Here is a 20,401-nt window from a genome sequence, read left to right as displayed (position 1 = left end):
CAATACGGTAGGAATCTCTCATGAGCGAATTTAGAACGTCCTGAGGAATGAACTAGGCACGACAAAGGTTTCCGTTTGCTGGGTTCCAAGGCTTCTGACTCCTGCACAGAAATGCTCCAGGTTCATCAATTTACGTCGTTTAGAATCAGACCCAGCGGATTTTGTTAAGCGATTTGTAACCATTGATGAGACTAAGGAATAGCCAAAGCAGTTGATGGGTTCGGTTTTCTGTGAATCCAAAGTACTTCTTCTGGTAGACTACCTCCCGAAAGGTTAGACCTTTAACGGTCGGTATTATGCAGAGCTGCTTTAGCATCTGCTAGAGAATATCAAGGCCAAACGGCGTGGAAGACTCACTAACCACAAATACAATGCACAATGTGTACAGGTCTGTTATCGCCATAACTGCAATGCATGAGAATGACTTTGAATTCATTGCACATCTTCCGCATTGACCAGATCTGGCACCGTCAGATTTCTACCTCTTCCCATTGAATAGAGAACGGTTATTTCTGCTGAAGTGGACTTTTTTACACCATCAAGAAGAAGCCTTCTACACCAGCGAGGTGCAGGCACTTCACCATCGTTGACAGTACCGAGGGGTGAGGAGTGGATGGAGGGGCGGGGGTGTGGGGGTGGGGGTGGGGGTGGGGGGTGGGTGCGGATTATGTTGAACAATAATTAGTCACCATCTGTATCAACGCAGTTTATTAAAGACTCAGACATTTTCAGCCACCCCTCGTATGTCCCTCTATACCACAGCTTTAATTCTAAAAATAGTATGATATTCGGATATTTGTGTCGGATAATTGGAAATTGTGGTTTATGGGACGGCAACACATTGTGTCGATGGCTCGCCAGCTGTTCGTGGTGTAAATTCTCACCACCGTGTCTGATATTACTGGTGATCCCATCCGTTTGTAATTGTTCATTTGGTGTAAGAGCATATTACAATACCTACCATCAAGGGATGAGGTATTTCATAAAGAAACATTCATAAACGATCGGAACAAGATACGAAAAGGGCAAAACTTTAAGAAATCATTTTGAAAATTTGTTCACTTGAATGGAATAATTTTTTTCTTTTAAACACTTGTATGGTTTGTGTAATAAAACCAAATATAATATAAATGTGTCAAAAATGTTGAATTTAGGGGTTTCAGGAAGCGTTCATTTATCTATTGCCTAGCATGTGTAAGTCTAGGATCCAAGCTGACTGTCTCGGGATATATCGGAGAAACCCGGGTTCGATTCCCGAAATGGGTACAATGTGCGAAGCCCATCTCTGGTGTTCCCCGCCGTGATATTGCTGGAATATTACTAAAAGCGGCGTAAAACCATACTCACTCATTGACACACTATATTTCCAATACAACTCAATTCGCATGATTATGAAAAGGGTTTTGTCGCTTGTATTTACGCTGGCCCTAGTGCTTAGTTCGCTTCGTGGAACGGTGCCCTGATACCGCTGGTCCCATTCCATCACCTCACTCACCTCACTGAGCCCCTGCAGGAACCGGATGATGCAGGTAAACACAAAGCTGATCTCATCTATTGAAACAGGGAGGAGGAGATTGAGCGCTGAAGACAGCAGTATGCTGCCACCATATAACCTGAAAACCAAGAGATTATGGTCATTATCATTATACTTATTCCAACAACAATCACAATCTCTAGTCATATTTTCAGTTGTAACACGCTGAGAGTATTGTTTATTTATACCACGATATACTATTATGCAGTGTAAATTAAATTAATATACGTAGTTGCGCATCCCGTTACGCGCTTTTTACGACAAGCACAGTCGCCTTGTCGTAAGAAGCGCGGTTGCAGAAGACTTATTCCGAATAATGCCAATGCTCCAGATAAAATGGAGCACATTAGATGTGCAGTCAATCTTGAATTATGTTATAAGTGAGTGAGTTGTGTTTTACGCCGCACTACACACTATTTCAGTAATATATACCTTGGCGACAGCTCAATGTGGTAGGGAAGCCTAAAAGATGGAGGACGCATATGTCATTAGTAAACCCCAGGAACAATGTGCTGACAGGTCCAGAATCATTAGCAGAGCGAATATAAGATTCGAACCCTCATAGGATTGTTTGTCCCTCATCACAAGGGAAGCAGCTCCCAATAGCGCTTTAAGCTACTTCGTCACGATATGGCTGAAATATTACCGATGTGACGTTAAATATAAACTCACTCACTCAGTTTAAGCTCCTGCACCACCGCACCTTTATACTGACAGAAGAAGTGAAACCGATGGCCGAAAACTAAGTGGAATATACCATACACGTACCTGTGACACGGAATTCTGGTTGCTAGGTAACCTGCGGGTAGATGCGTGATGAGGTACCCCATGTAGAACACACTGTGAAGGAAGCCGATCATCCGGGTGTCCCAATTGACGTTCGGGAGCTGGCAAAGGATGAGTTCTTGTTACCACATCAGCACATATAGACATTAACAAATAAACAATGGGATCTTATGAATATATCAGAAGCTACGCATACACATTAGTATAAAACCAGCTGCATCTCAGTGTCGACATACAGGCATACATTAATACATAAACAGTGGATTTTCATTAATATAACTTATAAGCAGATCTACACAGCAAAACACATTAAGATACAAATAGTGGCTTCTCTTTTCAATTGAGGAAAACTGTATATGCCTACGCACGGACGTGCATACTATGACCATAAACACAGTGGATTCTACTTTCTCTACACTCGGACGTACACACACATTAACATAAAGACAGTGGATTCTACTTTCTCTACACTCGGACGTACACACACATTAACATAAAGATGGTGGATTCTCATTTCTCTACACTCGGACGTACACACACATTAACATAAAGACGGTGGATTCTCATTTCTCTACACTCGGACGTACACACACATTAACATAAAGACAGTGGATTCTACTTTCTCTACACTCGGACGTACACACACATTAACATAAAGACGGTGGATTCTCATTTCTCTACACTCGGACTTACACACACATTAACATAAAGACAGTGGATTCTACTTTCTCTACACTCGGACGTACATACACATTGATATAAACACAGTGGATTCTCATTTCTCTACGCTCCGAAGCACATACACATTGACATAAAGACAGTGGATTCTCATTTCTCTACGCTCGGACGTACACACACATTGACACAAAGACAATGGATTCTCATTTCTCTACACTCGGACGTACATACACATTGACACAAAGACAGTGGATTCTCATTTCTCTACACTCGGACGTCGACACACATTGATTCAGAGACAGTGGATTCTCATTTCTCTACACTCGGACGTGCATACACATTGACATAAAGACAGTGGATTCTACTTTCTCTACACTCGGACGTACACACACATTAACATAAAGACAGTGGATTCTACTTTCTCTACACTCGGACGTACACACACATTAACATAAAGACGGTGGATTCTACTTTCTCTACACTCGGACGTACACACACATTAACATAAAGACGGTGGATTCTACTTTCTCTACACTCGGACGTACACACACATTAACATAAAGACGGTGGATTCTACTTTCTCTACACTCGGACGTACACACACATTAACATAAAGACAGCGGATTCTCATTTCTCTACACTCGGACGTACACACACATTAACATAAAGACAGTGGATTCTACTTTCTCTACACTCGGACGTACATACACATTGATATAAACACAGTGGATTCTCATTTCTCTACGCTCCGAAGCACATACACATTGACATAAAGACAGTGGATTCTCATTTCTCTACGCCCGGACGTACACACACATTGACACAAAGACAATGGATTCTCATTTCTCTACACTCGGACGTACACACACATTGGCATAAAGACAGTGGATTCTCATTTCTCTACACTCGGACGTCGACACACATTGATACAGAGACAGTGAATTCTCATTTCTCTACGCTCGGACGTACATACACATTGACACAAAGACAGTGGATTCTCATTTCTCTACGCTCGGACGTACGTACACATTGACACAAAGACAGTGGATTCTCATTTCTCTACACTCGGACGTACATACACATTGACATAAAGACAGTGGATTCTCATTTCTCTACGCTCGGAAGCACATACATATTGACATAAAGTCTGAGGATTCTCATTTCCGTATGAGTGGACGTACACACACATTGACATAAAGACTGTGGATTCTCATTAAATACAAACAGATCTACATACACAGTAGCACACAAATATCTGTAAATACAAAATGCAAAAAGTGGATATTTATTTTCATATTTACAACGACATAAACATTCAAATTCATGACAAAAAATGAAGCCTTTTATAAAAAGTCAGGGTATTGGAAGAAAATTTAGATGTGTATGTAAATGAAGAACATTGACATTTTTCTGTTCTGGAGAGTTATAATTCAAAAAAATTACATATCACCCAATATTGTTTATTTGTGTAAGTGCCGGTTATTTTCATGATACCTGGAAAAATATATACTACTCAAAAGAAGATGAGGAACACAGATTACATGATAACCGTATAACTGTAGTAATGTGAAAGAATGTGATGCCATGTTAGATTACATGTCACGGTAATGGAATGAAACATTAACTTTTCTTTGTTTGTCTTTTTGTTTGTTGTTTAACACCACATTCAGCAATATTCCAGCTATACTGACATCATGAGCATCAATCCACGCAATTGGAATACACTGACATGCATCAACCAAGGTCCCGTTACACGCCTTTTACGACATGTGTCGTCTTTTACGGCAAGCATGGGATTCTGAAGACCTATTCTATACCGGCTCTTCACGGGTCTGTTCGTTAAGTTCTTTTGAGTAGTAACAAAACAGGCAGTGGGTAAATAGATCAAATATGCCTTCTGTATAAGATGATAATATAAGTAATTTCACACTACGCCGACATAATATATAAAAGGGGTGTCATGTGGTTCAAGAAAAAGTTGAAAAATAAAAACGGAAAAAATATTTTTTCCAAAAGGGGTACCAATGAAGAAATGGGATGCTATATTTCGTTGCAGTCAAAAATATACCTGACCATGACAAACCAGTAAATAAGAAACGGTTGAGTGAGTGAGAATGGTTTTACGCCGCTTTCAGCAATATTCAAGCAATATCACGGCGGGGGACACCAGAAATGGGCTTCACACATTGTCGGGCCTCAAACTCGGGTCTTCTGCGTGACGAGCCAACTCTGCAACCATTTGGCAAGCCTGCCACTCACGCCAATAAAGAATGATGAAAAAATCAACCAGCTCTGCAATCATCAGATCATGAGTCGCCTCTCACAAGTGAGTTGGTTTGATAAAACACATCGGAATCCTTAAGGGGGATGGTGATAAGAGTGTATAAAAATATTAAAACCAAAAAGAAATTATTTTTTTCCAAAGTTCTATTTAAAAAGAAAAACGCTGACAAGAAAAACTAAGTGACATATAAGTTATATGGCGGGGGTGAATCTTGAATAAAACTATTGCAATAATAACCTCACCCCCAGTCGCTGCAGCTGTTGATGGAATGGGAAATTATTGAACACGCTTTTCAAACGTTACGGGAAACTGAAAACGAGTCGATAATAATAATTACAGTCTCAGGAGGAGCTACTCTAGTTTGACACACATACCATGCAAGTCTATAATATTTAGCAAGTGTAGATTACTGCAGTATCAAGAGAGTGTCTGGCCTCCTTTTTTTATATTTCATAACTATAATTTAAGAACTGTTTTTCTCCGTAAAATATGTTCATTTTTAGAGGCTTGATGTTAGTCTTGAGATACTCGTACTTTACAGTTAATCCTCGGGCTTACGGAAGGTGATTGGAGTGAGTGAGTATGGTTTTACGCCGCTTTTAGCAATATTCCAGCAATACCACGGCGGGGGACGCCGAATAATGGGCTTTACATATTGTACTCATGTAGGGAATCGATCCCGGGTCTTCGGCGTGACGAGCCAACACCTTAACCACTAGGCTACCCCACCGCCCCGAAGGTGATTGGAACATATGGCAATATGATCTGTATCAGGACGGTGGCTGTCATAGTTTCGCCACCATTGTGCCTTTTACGCCCAACGGAAAATGTTCTATTCGGGTCTGGTTATTCGATAGTGTATTAGCGTATTAGCGTATTATTCTGGAGACTACATTGATTAATAATTGATAATATATATTTATTATGACAACAACAGATGTTTCATTTTATATTTGGATGAACTGTTAGATTTAGTTCCGTACACAAGAAAATGGGTCATTTATGGTCATCTATAAATGTCAAATTTTATAGTTTCAGAAAACCTTGAAATATTGGTTAAACAATTTTAAATGAATTGTAAATTTGGACTTGATCAAGAACGGATATTCAAGCCCTAATTGAACTAGGATTCCGTTCAAATGAACATTTACTAAATGTTTGTATCGTCTTTATCTACATCCGAGAAAGTCAAATAGGGCTAAAGATTTGCTTATAATCAAATATTAGAAACACGCAAATTAATTATCGAAAGTCAGCTTAATGTACATACGTCGGCCGTACATATGTATATTACAGTATACATTCCAAACTATGTCCTATATTTAAATGTAGTATTGTGAGACGACACAGTGGCTATCCCACTGACCACTACATCGTAGCCCTCAGTGTCCAAGATTTGGCTTCCCGGATGGAAGTCACTGTTATATCAGCCAGAGGAGACCAGAATACTCCATGTTTTAGATAAATAGAGGTTTGATGAATAATATTAAACTTCAATCAATGGAGCATACTATATGTTTAAGTGACACTTTAGAAGTTAGTAACAATGACCACAGAGTTAGTTTCTTGACTTCAACGTCTCTGTACAGATGTGTGTGTATGCGTGCGTGCGTGCGTGCGTGCGTGCGTGTGTGTGTGTGATGGTGTTTTATTGTGTGATTGTGTGTGTGTGATTGTACTAGTCCGGACTAATGCCGATTATATAGAGCTGCCCACTGAGATACCATGCCGCATTTAAACATGAATACCCCACTCAGACACAGTATACTGACTCCAAGCCGACCAGTCCCTGTTTTAGCACCCTAATGCCAACCCCCAGGCAGGGTAACAACAAGTACCATCTTTTAAAGTGTTTTGGTATGACGCGGCCGGGGATCGGATTCCGCTCGCAAGCGCTCTACCACTGGACCACGGTTTGATTTGGGTACTTGCACCTGTATCCAAATGTCAAGTTCGATATTTGGGTCTATGGCCTTTCATAAAATAAGCATTTGAATTTGAGTTTTGGGTGTTTTTTTCAATTCAAAATTGAAAGAACTATCGTTAAATTTGATTATGTTTATTTAACCATCACTCATTCCTGCAAAGGTTTGTGAAAGGTTATCTGTGGCTGGGTAATTTTGTGTAACAAGAGATTCGTTCAATGAAGACAGGGGTAAGAAATGAATTGCAACAGCGTAACCCCTGCCATGTTTGAAATGCAAATATAAGCCGAAAAATAAGTAAATTTTATTAAACAACACATAGAAGTGTTCTTTGAGTGTTGATTAGACGTTCAGTTCACCTTATTATATATAACATGTCGTATTACTTAGGCTATTTTCAATTAAAAATCAAACATAAAACCAACTGAGAGGTATACATGTAGTTTCTTTGGCTCCTCAGTTTAGATGTAAGAGGGCCCCTATTGTCGACAACTTCAGTTTGCCTACATCCCAAATACTGCAATGTTTGAAATATTATTGATATTATCATGTTGCTGTTGACAATAGAACAGGGGCTGCCGTCGTTGTCATGTTACAGTGCCTGGACTGGTGTGTTCAGTAACAGGTAAAACAGGTGTTCATGCAGTTGCGCTTTATGCTTCTAGTTTTTAGTTTCATATCATGGTGTTACCGGTAGGGCAGGGCATGCTTTTCCCTTTCGCGAACACCTGGTGTCATCACTGATTTTCACCACTAATTTGCGTTTTATGCCCAATAGAATCTGTTTTGGCAGACAACATATATAAAGACACAAAATTTATTTGAAATATGCTATATTTAATTTTCATCCAGAGGTCTCTGTGGGTATTTATTTGGATGTAGCTTTATAAACGTCCGTGTGTTCGCGTCACTGTTCATATTCCAACGTCAAATATGTAAACATTTGAAACAGAAGTTGAAAAAATGAAATTCAATAATGAATCTGAAACGTTGTTATGGTCGTGGCACTTTCACCTTTCACCTGTCACTACTAGGATTCATAGAAGAAGAATGTTTTATTTGAATGTCACGCGCCTTGAACCACCAAACGTATTGGTTAAAGCGAGACTTAAATAAAAACGGCAATAGCTTTTCCATAGCCACAAGAAATCTCTGCTAAACACACACATACACACGCACGCACGGACGGACGCACACGCACACGCACACGCACAAACACCTTGCTGACAACTACAATATGACAATACACCTTTGGTGTCATTTCAGTGTTTTTAGTTTTGATATGTTACAGACAGCGATTGTATGCTTTCCTCCTATTAGTTTTTAAAGATAATAATTGAAATCAATCTATGTTTTGTATAAGTAGAATGTCAAAAGATGCATACATATCAATTATGCAAATCTATATATTCATATCATTCATATATTTGCAAATGCATGATTAATTATTCATTAAATACAAATATAACAAAGAGGAGTGTATGCTTTACCATTGTACGTGCACGCTACACTTGACTTGTGATTTGTATTATGTTGCTTATATTATATATGTGATCTGTTTTCCATCAGGCACCTCAACTGTTGTATGACCTGCCCCGTTCAAAACACGAGTGAGTGAGTGAGTTGGGTTTAACGCCGCTTTTAACAGTATTCCAGTTATATCGCGGCGTGTCAGCTTAATGTGGGAGGAAAGCCCGAAGTGGTGCAGGTCTCAGACGTTTACCACTTCGGTGAAACCCACGAGCACGGGTATGGTGCTGACGAACCTAGAAACATAATCGGGGCGAACCGGGATTCAAACCCACAATCATAGGTTTCTGGCGTGCCCAAGGGACGCAACTCTGCACAGCGAATCGCGGCGCCTAAGACGACCCGTGCCCCCGGGCAAAACACGAAAACCACAGTAGTGTGCGTGTCTCAATGTCTCAAAGATCTGTTTGAATCGGAAAAGATTGCAACATTCAAGATAAGATTATTTGTTTGTTTGTTGTTTAAAGCCGCACTCAGCAACATTCCAGCTATATTACGGCGGTCTGTAAATAATCGAGTCTGAACCAGACAATCCAGTGATTGACATCATGAGCATCGATCCACGCAATTGGGATACGATTACATGCGTTAGTCGCTTCTTATGACAAGCATAGTCGCCTTTTACTCAAGATAAGAACTATCGAACACAAACAATGGATCTTGACACTGGTCCTTGGTGAGTTTTTCCTTTTATGCACCTGAATAAAATAGCTGTTTAATGCAGAAAAATACGGTTATAACGAACACGCTTATAATGAACTGACGGATATAACGAACTTACTTTTTTGTCCCTAAAATCTGCTGTAGTTATGCTGTATATATGCTTACAACGAACTACGGTTATAACGAACTAAAATTAGTGGTCTCTTCGGGTTCGTTATAACCGTAGTTTACTGTACTATAATTATTACAAATATAACACGATGCAGATAAATGAATACCTTTTAATGGTTTATGGATATTTTACTTACCAGTTAGTTTGTGTAGGTTGAAATAAAGATAATATGTTTTTGTAACTCAATATATAATTGGAATACAGTTGTTGTTCTGGTTTTTTTCCGGAAGAAAATATATGCTTATTATTTCATTTCAACCATAGCAATTTGACTTTTATTTCAGTGAGCATATTTACTCATAGAAAGAAATTCTATGAGTTGAGGGGCAACCATATTAATTATGAATATATACATTAGAAGTACTATCGTATTTAATAGATCTTATAGGATATATTGAATTTTACGCAGGCTGACCGACTGCTCTATCGTGGATTACGTTAAATGATACAAATGTTCACATCACCTGGTTCTACTGCCAAAGGCACAATAATTTAGTAATATCCAAAACAATTATCTAATTATCATGTACCTTGCTTCACATATCAGCCATATTAATTACCTGTGTGTACAATGCATCATGTATCAGGGTAGCCCGCGTATCAGGGTAGCCCGCGTATCAGGGGAGAGGTGCAAATCATGTACAATGCAATGCCAATACAGTAAACTACGGTCATAACGAACTTAAAGGGACCACTTATTTTAGTTATAATAATAGTTATAATTGTAGTTCGTTATAAATATATATATACACGTATACAGCATATATACGGGGGGCACGGGTGGCCCAGTCGTCTTAGGCGCCGCGATTCGCTGTGCAGAGTTGCGTCCCTTGGTCACGCCAGAAACCTATGATTGTGGGTTTGAATCCCGGTTCGCCCCGATTATGTTTCTAGGTTTGTCAGCACCATACCCGTGCTCGTGGGTTTCACCGAAGTGGTAAACGTCTGAGACCTGCATCACTTCGGGCTTTCCTCCCACATTAAGCTGACACGCCGCGATATAACTGGAATACTGTTAAAAGTGGCGTTAAACCCAACTCACTCACTCACTACAGCATATATACTGCAAATGGCCTGGACCAAAAAAAAAGTTCGTTTTAGCCGTCAGTTCGTTATAAGCGTGTTCGTTATAAACGTAGTTCACTGTAACCCTAATTTGAGTAAAGAAGGTGACAAAAACCATTCCGTATCCAATAGAAACCTCTAGCAGAGTGGGTTGAACGAGTCCGACTATATCTTGAGCATGTATGTATGAATCATTATCAAATAGTGATGATACCAGGTGTTCGCGAAAAGGCGAGCGTACCCTGTCCCACCGGTGGCATCCGTCACAAACACATGCAAAGGCAAGTCAATTATTCACCTGACAAAACAGGGAATTGCATTGGACATCATTTTGTCACTGATGCGTCAAATTTGGAAATGTCATCCACATGCCTACCATAAAACTTTTTAAAAGCTTTACTGAGGCTTGAATGTTGTAATCTTGATCACACCACTTCTGAGTAAGAGTCGTATGACGCTCTTTGAAATCTTGGTAGAAAGAGCATGCCCGATTGTATCTCAAAAGTTGTGTCATGTAAACACCAAAGGCTGAAGCTGCTGGAATATTGCTCGACATGAAGGGAAAGTTGTCTATTGGAAAGTTAAGTCATCCCTCTTGTCATACAGTCTTATGGGGAATGTTTTGTCACTCTGAATCTTTATGCATAGATCACAATATGGAACAGGTGAGGCCGGCGGTCTCACTGGTCACCTTATTTTCTAGTTCAGGTGAGTAAGTCAGTAGAATGGAATTGGGAATTGAACAATATCGGATCATCGATATACCTGAAGCTGAAGTTAAACTTCTTGGCTTGTTTTGACTTTGCCATTCCGAGCAGAAATCCCCATTCATATGCATGAAAATATAGATCCACAAGAAGGGGGGGGGGGGGGGGGGGGGGGGACAAGTAGTGCCCATGGGGATGCCTACTTCTTTCCTAAATGTCTTACCCCCAAATTTGAGGTAGTTTTTTTTCAACAAGGAAGTCCAGCATTGCACATAGTAATTACTTAAAAAATACAAATGTACTGCTCAGAATGTCAAATATATGTTTTCAAAAAATAATCAAAACCTTAGAGAGTCTAATGTGTATTTGGAATTCAATTGCCTCAAGATAGACCCAACATCTTCTGTGAAATGCAACGTGGATGCACTACAAATCTCAAAGAAACGTGTTTGAAACTCTGTCATGAAATTTATCTGATACATTCAAGCATTTTTCTCTTTCTTATGTTTGCCCGTTTGTGACATAGTCCTGGCAGTCAGCCTGTATCATTATCAATAAATCAATCAATCAATATTTATTGCTTCAAGGCCAACTGACCTACAATCTGTACAATCAAAATTGATTAACTGATTGTTTATTTTAAGCTTATTAGAACAGAAAAATACGCAGGCAACATAAAACAATGAACGGATTATATTGAAAAGATAGTTTTGTTTGCACGCCTTGGAAAGTTACAATTGTTTTTACCTCATCTAAGATGGCTACCCATTTACATCGCGCTCTTAAGACTGATGTAGTATACATGTACTATAAAAAAAATAGTAGTGAATATTTTATTATACTTAGTGTATACTTTAAAACAACAGCCTTCACCTGGTACTCATCATCACGGTTTGATGATAATTCATAGACACATGCTTATTTATCTATTTATTTATTTTTTTGTCTTGTTCATTTTTTAATTTTATTTTTTATTATTTTATTTCTTTTTTTACTAAGACACATGCTTATGATATAGTCGAAATCGTACAATGGACTCTGCTTTGAGTAGAGAATTCGTATGATTATTGAAATTTCTTTTTGTCACTTTCATTGGCAGTTTCCATTATAATATGTGTCACATGAATTTATAGTCCTCAAAGGGAGAAAAAAAGTGATGTTTCTATTTTTCATGTGGTCGTAATTCCTTTTATTTCACTAACTGGTGAAGGGGAAAGACGTAGCCCTGAAACGTTACAAAAATATGAAGAAGTTGTTATTCCGTATCGTTTCACATCTGCGTGTTCTTCAAACTTCTAAAGCCTATCAAAGGCTAGGCGTAACTCTGTGCTCTTTTATTCCAAGTAGATTTATTTATAGTTACTGATGTTACTTACGTTAATGAGAGCCTGCAGAGTTCCAACTTTCTCGTGGGCTGTTTCATCCAGAATCGTCATCACAGTAAAACCCACGTTTGTCCTCATAGCGTTAATTAGAACCATCCCTATGCACATGAGCGCTATGATGCAGTACCGCACAGGACAGCAGGTACATCCTGCTCCAGACTCCCCATCACCCAACACTTCATCCTTGTCTTCATCTTTACCATCTTGACCTTCTGACACCTTAGTGCCACCTTTGGAACTATCACCATCCCTTGCTTCCTCCCCTGGTGTCAATGTACCCCCTGAAGTAACATCTCCATCTTCATCCTCTCCTCCAATCTTCTTGTCGGATCTGTTTGTTGCCATCGTCATGTCCTCTCACCTAGGAAACCAGACCCGTTCTTAAAAATCCCCATTTAAATCAACCGCTTTCTAAAATGTCATCAAGTCCAATCATAAATCATTTGAGAGACACACGTATAGGCTCTTCATCGTCTATTAATGAAGCACAAAAAGACTCACACCAGCTGACCTCCCATCACAGAAACATGTTAACACTGTGACCATACACTTAACACTGTGACCATATACCAAGAACTTCGACCACACTCTGCAGGTGCATGTTACATGACTTAAATGGAAAGGCCCGCTCTCCACGTCATATTCCCGTGGTCTCTCCAAGCCTGTTGATTCACTGATGCTGTGACAGGCTCCCCGGCCCTAGCGGTTATTATTGTGGTGCGATAATGCCATCTGTTGCGCTTTTGAGTTTCATCGATTACAAATATGTGCTTGGATGACAGTGCTCCTGCTCGTTGTCCTGACTATGCAGATGTGGGGTTGTCTGACGTTCAGTGTAACTAATTATATGCACCACGGTTGACCAAACATTTCGATTGCCCTGATAACATAATAGATCACATGGATTTTAAATGGTGTCGAATACAGTGATTACCTATGCATAACAGATTAATTCAATAAATTTCCATCATAATGATTTTTACGTTCTGGCGCCAGAATGCATATTCCTGGTGTCTATCTGGAGTAGAGGGAGCGACCAGCCTAGCGTTAAGCCTCGCAGAGCAAATATGTTTGATTCCCAAAATGTGTACAGTGTATGAAGTCCAGTCCTGGGCCCACTTGCTCAAAGCAATCTTAGCACTACGACTATTGTAAGCCTGTGTTAAAGTATGGGAGTTACGATCATCTTAGCGCTAAGATCACTTTGTGCTAGTGGGCCCAGGTGTATTTGGCCTGAATATGGCTTACATTTGCCTCAGGTAAAAAAGAGACTTTCCCTGGACAAGTCCCAACATACATGTTTATTTGGTCTGTAAATAATTCAGTCGGGACCAGGCAATTTCAGTGACTGATATCATGAGCATCGATCCACGCAACTGGGATACGATGACATTCATCAATCAAGTATGCAAGTCTGACCACTCGATTCCGTTAGTTGCCTCTTACAACCATAGTCGCTTTTTACGACAAGCATGGGTTCCTGAAGATGTGATTTACCCCGAAACTTCACGGGTCCCTACATGTGAACATTCGCAATTACATATGTTCACCTACATAAACATTTACATATGGACACCTACATATACACTTACATATGGACACCTACATTTACCCTTACATATGGACACCTACATATACACTTACATATGGACACCTACATTTACACTTACATATGGACACCTACATTTACACATACATATGGACACCTACATTTACTCTTACATATGGACACCTACATTAACTCTTACATATGGACACCTACATTTACCCTTACATATGGACACCTACATAAACACGTACATATGGACACCTACATATACACTTAAATATGGACACCTACATTTACACTTACATATGGGCACCTACATTTACTCTTACATATGGACACCTACATTAACTCTTACATATGGACACCTACATTTACACTTACATATGGGCACCTACATATACACTTAGATATGGACACTTACATTTACACTTACATATGGACACCTACATATACCCTTAGATATGGGCACCTACATATATACTTACATATGGACACCTACATATACACTTACATATGGACACCTACATTTACACTTACATATGGACACCTACATTTACACATACAAATGGACACCTACATTTACACTTAGATATGGACACCTACATGTACACTTACATATGGACACCTACATTTACACTTAGATATGGACACCTACATTTTCATTTACATATGGACACCTACATTTACACTTACATATGGACACCTACATACACACTTACATATGGACACCTACATATACACTTAAATATGGACACCTACATAAACACTTACATATGGACACCTACATATACACTTAAATATGGACACCTACATTTACACTTAGATGTGGACACCTACATTTTCATTTACATATGGACACCTACATTTACACTTACATATGGACACCTACATAAACACTTACATATGGACACCTACATATACACTTAAATATGGACACCTACATAAACACTTACATATAGACACCTACATATACACTTAAATATGGACACCTACATAAACACTTACATATAGACACCTACATATACACTTAAATATGGACACCTACATTTACACTTACATATGGGCACCTACATTTACACTTACATATGGACACCTACATTTACACTAAGATATTGGGGGCGGTCGGGTAGTCTAGTGGTTAAAGCGTTCGCTCGTCACGCCGAAGACCCGGATTCGATTCCCGAAATGGGTACAATGTGTGAAGCCCATTTCTGGTGTCCTCCGCAGTGATATTGCTGGAATATTGCTAAAAGCAGCGTAAAACATACTCACTCACTAACTTACATATGGACACCTACATTTACACTTACATGGACACCTACATTTACACTTACATATGGACACCTACTCTCTCACTTCAATAATGACACATACACTCACACTTATACACATGTATGGACACTCAAAAGTACGTTTACAGATAGGGGGCTGGAGTGCTGGAATTGTTTAAACTATGAGCCTGAATTTATTTTAAGAAAACACCTGGAATGTTATATTTGTGGCAGGTAAAAATTCTTCTTTTTTTCAATGGTCTGAAGCATGATTATTTTTTCAAGAATTCTTTTTCGCCTGAAACGCCAGCACAAGAATAGTGTATGATACTTTTGATGGTCCTACTATTTGATGCAAAGAAGCAGAGGGGAGAGTTAAATGAATAGTGCAAGGGAAAATTAACAACGCTTGTCATCAGATAATCAATTTGGTTTCCGTAATTCAACAGGTGTGTTACTTGAAAAAAAGTGTTTCGTCAGAAAAGTAACATAGGATGCGATTTTTAAAAATAACTATTTTATATGAAAATATAAATTGGTGCTTATTTGATCCAGGTTTTTATCTCAACTCCGTTCCAAATGGTTTCATAGGACTTCAAGGCTCGTGATGTTTTCAATGGAACAGCTTTGCGCGCCGTCTACGTGATTGTATGAGAGCTTCAAGGGATTCATGTTTTCACTCGAAATGTTCCCAAATTCAATGTGGCCTAAAACTAAACTGAAAACCAATGGGAATAAAGTGAAGTGACGCCTTATCAATACTGAAATAAAATTTGAAAATAAACCTGGAATTAAAATTAACCAAACCACCAATAAAATATACATCATCTCATAACGAATTGTGACAGGGTCGAGTTTCAGCAGGCTTATTGTTGTGGTGTTTGTTCAAATAAGTCAAATACGGTCCATTCCAACCCGACAACAGTAAGTCTTTATTATCAATATTTATCTTCTTGTGTTAAAGGTCTACTATGCCACCGGTACCCGCTGAAACATTAGCACCCGAATACTGCATAGTTCCCCAGATGGCAACGAGTCTTTCACTGTAGCTGTATTGATTGTCGCAGGTGATCCTATCCGTCAATCACCTGTCTTACAATAGAAGTTGCACGTGCCGTGGCAGTTATATGCATGTGCGTAGCTGTTCAAACAGATGAACCGTTATGTTATATTCTTCTCCGTCTGTGTGTAAAATAGTTACGAGCCTTGACCTTGACCTTCAAGTTAGTGAAAACTGTGCGACCTTGACCTCTTCAAGTGTTCTTCTAACTTTAAGCTTTTCGCTTTCGTTATAAACTTTTACATATTATTTGATGCAATGAAGCAGAGGGGAGAGATACAGTTGTAGTCTAATAAATACTGACATGGAACTTTAACAACAGGTAACCAACTTAGTTTCTGTAATTCATCAAGAACACAGGTATGTTACTTGAACAAAAACAAAAGTGTTTTGTCAGAAAAATAACACAGGATACGATTTTTAAAAATGACTATTTTATAAGGAAATATAAATTGGTGCTTATTTGGTCCAGTCCTCAACGCAGAGCCGACTGGTTACCAGGACTTCAAGACTGATGATATTTTCAATAGAAACCGCTTTGCGCGCCGTCTACGTGATTGTATGAGAGCTTCAAGGAATTCATGTTTTCACTCACACTATTCCGAAATTCAATGTGGCATAAATTCAAAACCAATATATAAAATGTGAAGTGGCCCCAATTCTTATCAATAAAATAATTTGATAAACGTACCTTGAAATTAAAATCACCAAACCGAGTATGAAAGGTAATTTAATGTTGTGGTGTTTGTACAGTTAAGTAAAATACACGCCAAAGAATATCAGTCTCGAGTTCCTACCGAAGCTGTTACCATGGGGAGAGAACGGCAAAATAGTGATATCTCACTGAGCATTTTTTCCTGCTTTATGCTGATTGGCTAATTTAGGCCAAGTGTTTCAATTGTTTCAATTTTTTGACGAAACGGACCATAACTATTCGCGTCATATCAACGCCTTGTCGCAAACAATTGACGTCTTCGTTGTTCCTGACGGGCGTGGACGGTCACGTGGGACGTCGTTCCAACAATAGATTGACTGGGCTGATACTTCACGTTTACAAGCATATTGCTCTACATTTCCTCATAGACAAGACAATGGTCAATATATCCGAACATCTACCAGTAAATCGGAATAACGGCGAAAGTCACAAATCATAATATATATTCACTCAGGATAGACAATCCGTTATTCCTCGTATCTTGTAGGTAAAGCCTCTCTAAAGTATGTGACCCCTTAAAGGGGTTCGTATTATATATTGTTGGCCATTAACATCGGGGTTAAAGGCATCCGACTGAGGTACCCCGAACTATACAACTACGTGAGTGAGTTAGTGAGTGAGTGTGGTTTTAGGCCAATTTTAGCAATATTCCAACAATAGGGGGTTTACTGCAGAAAAAAGGCTTCATACATTGTACCCGTGTAGGGAATCGAACCCGTGTCTAACAAACGCTTTAACCACTAGGCTAGCCTACTGGCCCTGTCCGTCTGTGAGGTTAGCTGGTAGAATCTGGTAGGAAGCACGCAACTGTGGCACCCCAGAGCAAATATTGCTTGGTAAGCCAATCAAATGCCAGAGAATGACTTGTGTTGAAGAGAAAACACGGTAGATGAGACTGTGACACAATGTTCAGGTCTGTAGTGTCGGCTACATCACGACGAACCAGATGTTCAACAATTCTAGCGGTAACGTGTTTGTTTGTTGTTTGTTGTTTAAGCGGTATTTATCAGGTATTTGCCTGATTGGCAGGTATTTGCCTGATTATGTTCCTACGTTTGTGACGACCATACCCGTACACTTGGGTATAGATTCATGATAAGGTCGGAACTGGGATTCGAACCTACGATCATGGGTTTTTGGATAGACGAACTGCACAGCGAATTGCGGCGCCTTAGAAGACTGGGCCACCCGTTGCCCCGATATTTCGAATAGGCCATTGGCAGAGCGAATGCATAAATAAGATTGTTTCATAAATGTTGAAATGATGTTGTTGTTGTTGTTGTTGTTGTTGTTGTTGTTTAACGCCGCACTCAGCACTATTTCACCTATATGAAGGCGAGTGGGTTACGTATCGAGCCTGGAAAAGACAATCCAGTGATTGACATCATGAGCATCCATCTACGACGAATCAACCAAGTGAGCGAGCCTGACCACCCGATCCCGTTAGTCGCCTCTTACGGCAAGCGTGGGTAGCTGAAGATCTATTCTCTACCTGAATCTACACGGGTCAAGCGGATAAATGTGAAAATGAGATTTGTTTAACGCCGCTGTAGCGGATAAGAGAGAAGGTGAATTTCTACGTTGGGAGGAAAAACCTTTGTGATGCAAGGCTTAGATAATTATCACTTTGGTGAACGGTGCCGATCATGACACACTTAACATAACCGGGATTCGAATCCACGATCACAAGTTTATGGCACGTCTAAGGGACGCAACTCTGCATAGCGAACTGAACCGGGATTTGAACCCACTATCATAAGTCCGCTGTCATAAGTTCCTGGTGCGCCTAAGGGACCAAACTCTGCACAGCGAATCGTTGCTCGCTAGCCGAACGGCCATCGTGTCCTCTCCAGTGTAAAACACACGCAGTACAAAGATATACCCTTGACCCTCTGTCTCTTGTCATCACCGTATCTATGGCCCTCGTTATAATCATACATGTTTTACGTGATGATAATATCATATTGCTTGTTATTGTAATACATGTTATCCCGACAATGCTTGCCGTAAAAGGCGACTATGCTTGTCGTAAGAGGCGACTAACGGGATCGGGTGGTCAGGCTCGCTGACTTGGTTGATGCTTGTCATCCCAATTGCGGGGCGGTCGGGTAGCCTAGTGGTTAAAGCGTTCGCTCGTCACGCCGAAAACCCTGGTTCGATTCCTGACATGGGTACAATGTGTGAAGCCCATTTCTGGTGTCCCCTGCCGTGATATTGCTGGAATATTGCTAAAAGCGGCGTAAAACCACACTCACTCACTCACTCACTCATCCCTATTGCGTGGATCGATGCTCATGGTGTCAATCACTGGATTGCCTGTCCAGACTCGATTATTTACAGACCGCCGTCATATAGCTGGAATATTGCTGAGTGCGGCGTTAAACAACATGAAACTGAAAAAAACTATCCTCATAACTATTCTCTGTGATTATATTAGAATACGGATGTGCCTCGTTGTCATAATGCATACACATTGGTCCTGTATATGGAGAGATGTAAGTAGGAAAGAGATTTCGCTCTTCCCTAATGAGTCAGTCAGGTTCACATTGAACAGTGACTCAGTCATGTCAGATGAATCACGGCGTATCTGCTTGATGTTGGGAGAAGGCCCAGAGTAATAACTGCAGGTCAAACGAAACCCACGAGCAAAGAGGTGAGTTGAACGTCGCGTCCAAGATTATTGCGTGTGTGTGGCTGCTTGTACTTGTCCGGACTCATGCAGACTTGTAGTGCTAGCCCAGAGATACCATGCCGCAGTTTAACATCAATACCCCACTCAGACAAAAATGAATACCCCACTGTAGTAGTGCTGTGTGGCGTCTGGCAATCAACGAACCTTATTAAGCAAATAGTATGAGTGGCGGTAGCCGAACATGCTGACCCTTTTTTGCGAACACCTGGTGTCATCGCTGATTTTCAGTGATCCATTCGTATAATTTTCGCCGCTATTTTGTCTTTTTTACGCCCAATGGAATCTGTGTCGGCTGATAATCGAGACTGGTTATTCTCTGGCATTGATGCTTTCTATTTGCAATGATAATACAAGGATGTGTAATCGTATGAGATGTTCCTTGCAT

At 39.9% G+C, this 20,401-nt stretch overlaps 1 protein-coding gene across 1 annotated transcript in view; it reads right to left on the bottom strand.

Moving 5' to 3' along the window:
* LOC139462212 (vesicular glutamate transporter 2.2-like) overlaps positions 1–13,378 on the bottom strand; it is a 36,454-nt gene extending 23,076 nt beyond the window's left edge. The window contains exons 1-4 of the mRNA XM_071243806.1: positions 12,721–13,378; positions 5,525–5,539; positions 2,303–2,421; positions 1,496–1,613 (exon numbers count right to left, since the gene is read on the bottom strand). Of these exons, the coding sequence (XP_071099907.1) occupies positions 1,496–1,613; positions 2,303–2,421; positions 5,525–5,539; positions 12,721–13,080 (612 nt within the window). The 5' untranslated portion in view covers positions 13,081–13,378. The remainder of the gene's footprint in view (positions 1–1,495; positions 1,614–2,302; positions 2,422–5,524; positions 5,540–12,720) is intronic.
* Positions 13,379–20,401: the final 7,023 nt, after the last annotated feature.

The sequence above is a fragment of the Haliotis cracherodii genome, unplaced genomic scaffold, assembly GCF_022045235.1.
Source record: "Haliotis cracherodii isolate W230 unplaced genomic scaffold, xgHalCrac1.p SCAF_15, whole genome shotgun sequence".
NCBI lineage: Eukaryota > Metazoa > Mollusca > Gastropoda > Lepetellida > Haliotidae > Haliotis > Haliotis cracherodii.
This window is presented reverse-complemented; position numbering and strand designations above follow the sequence as displayed.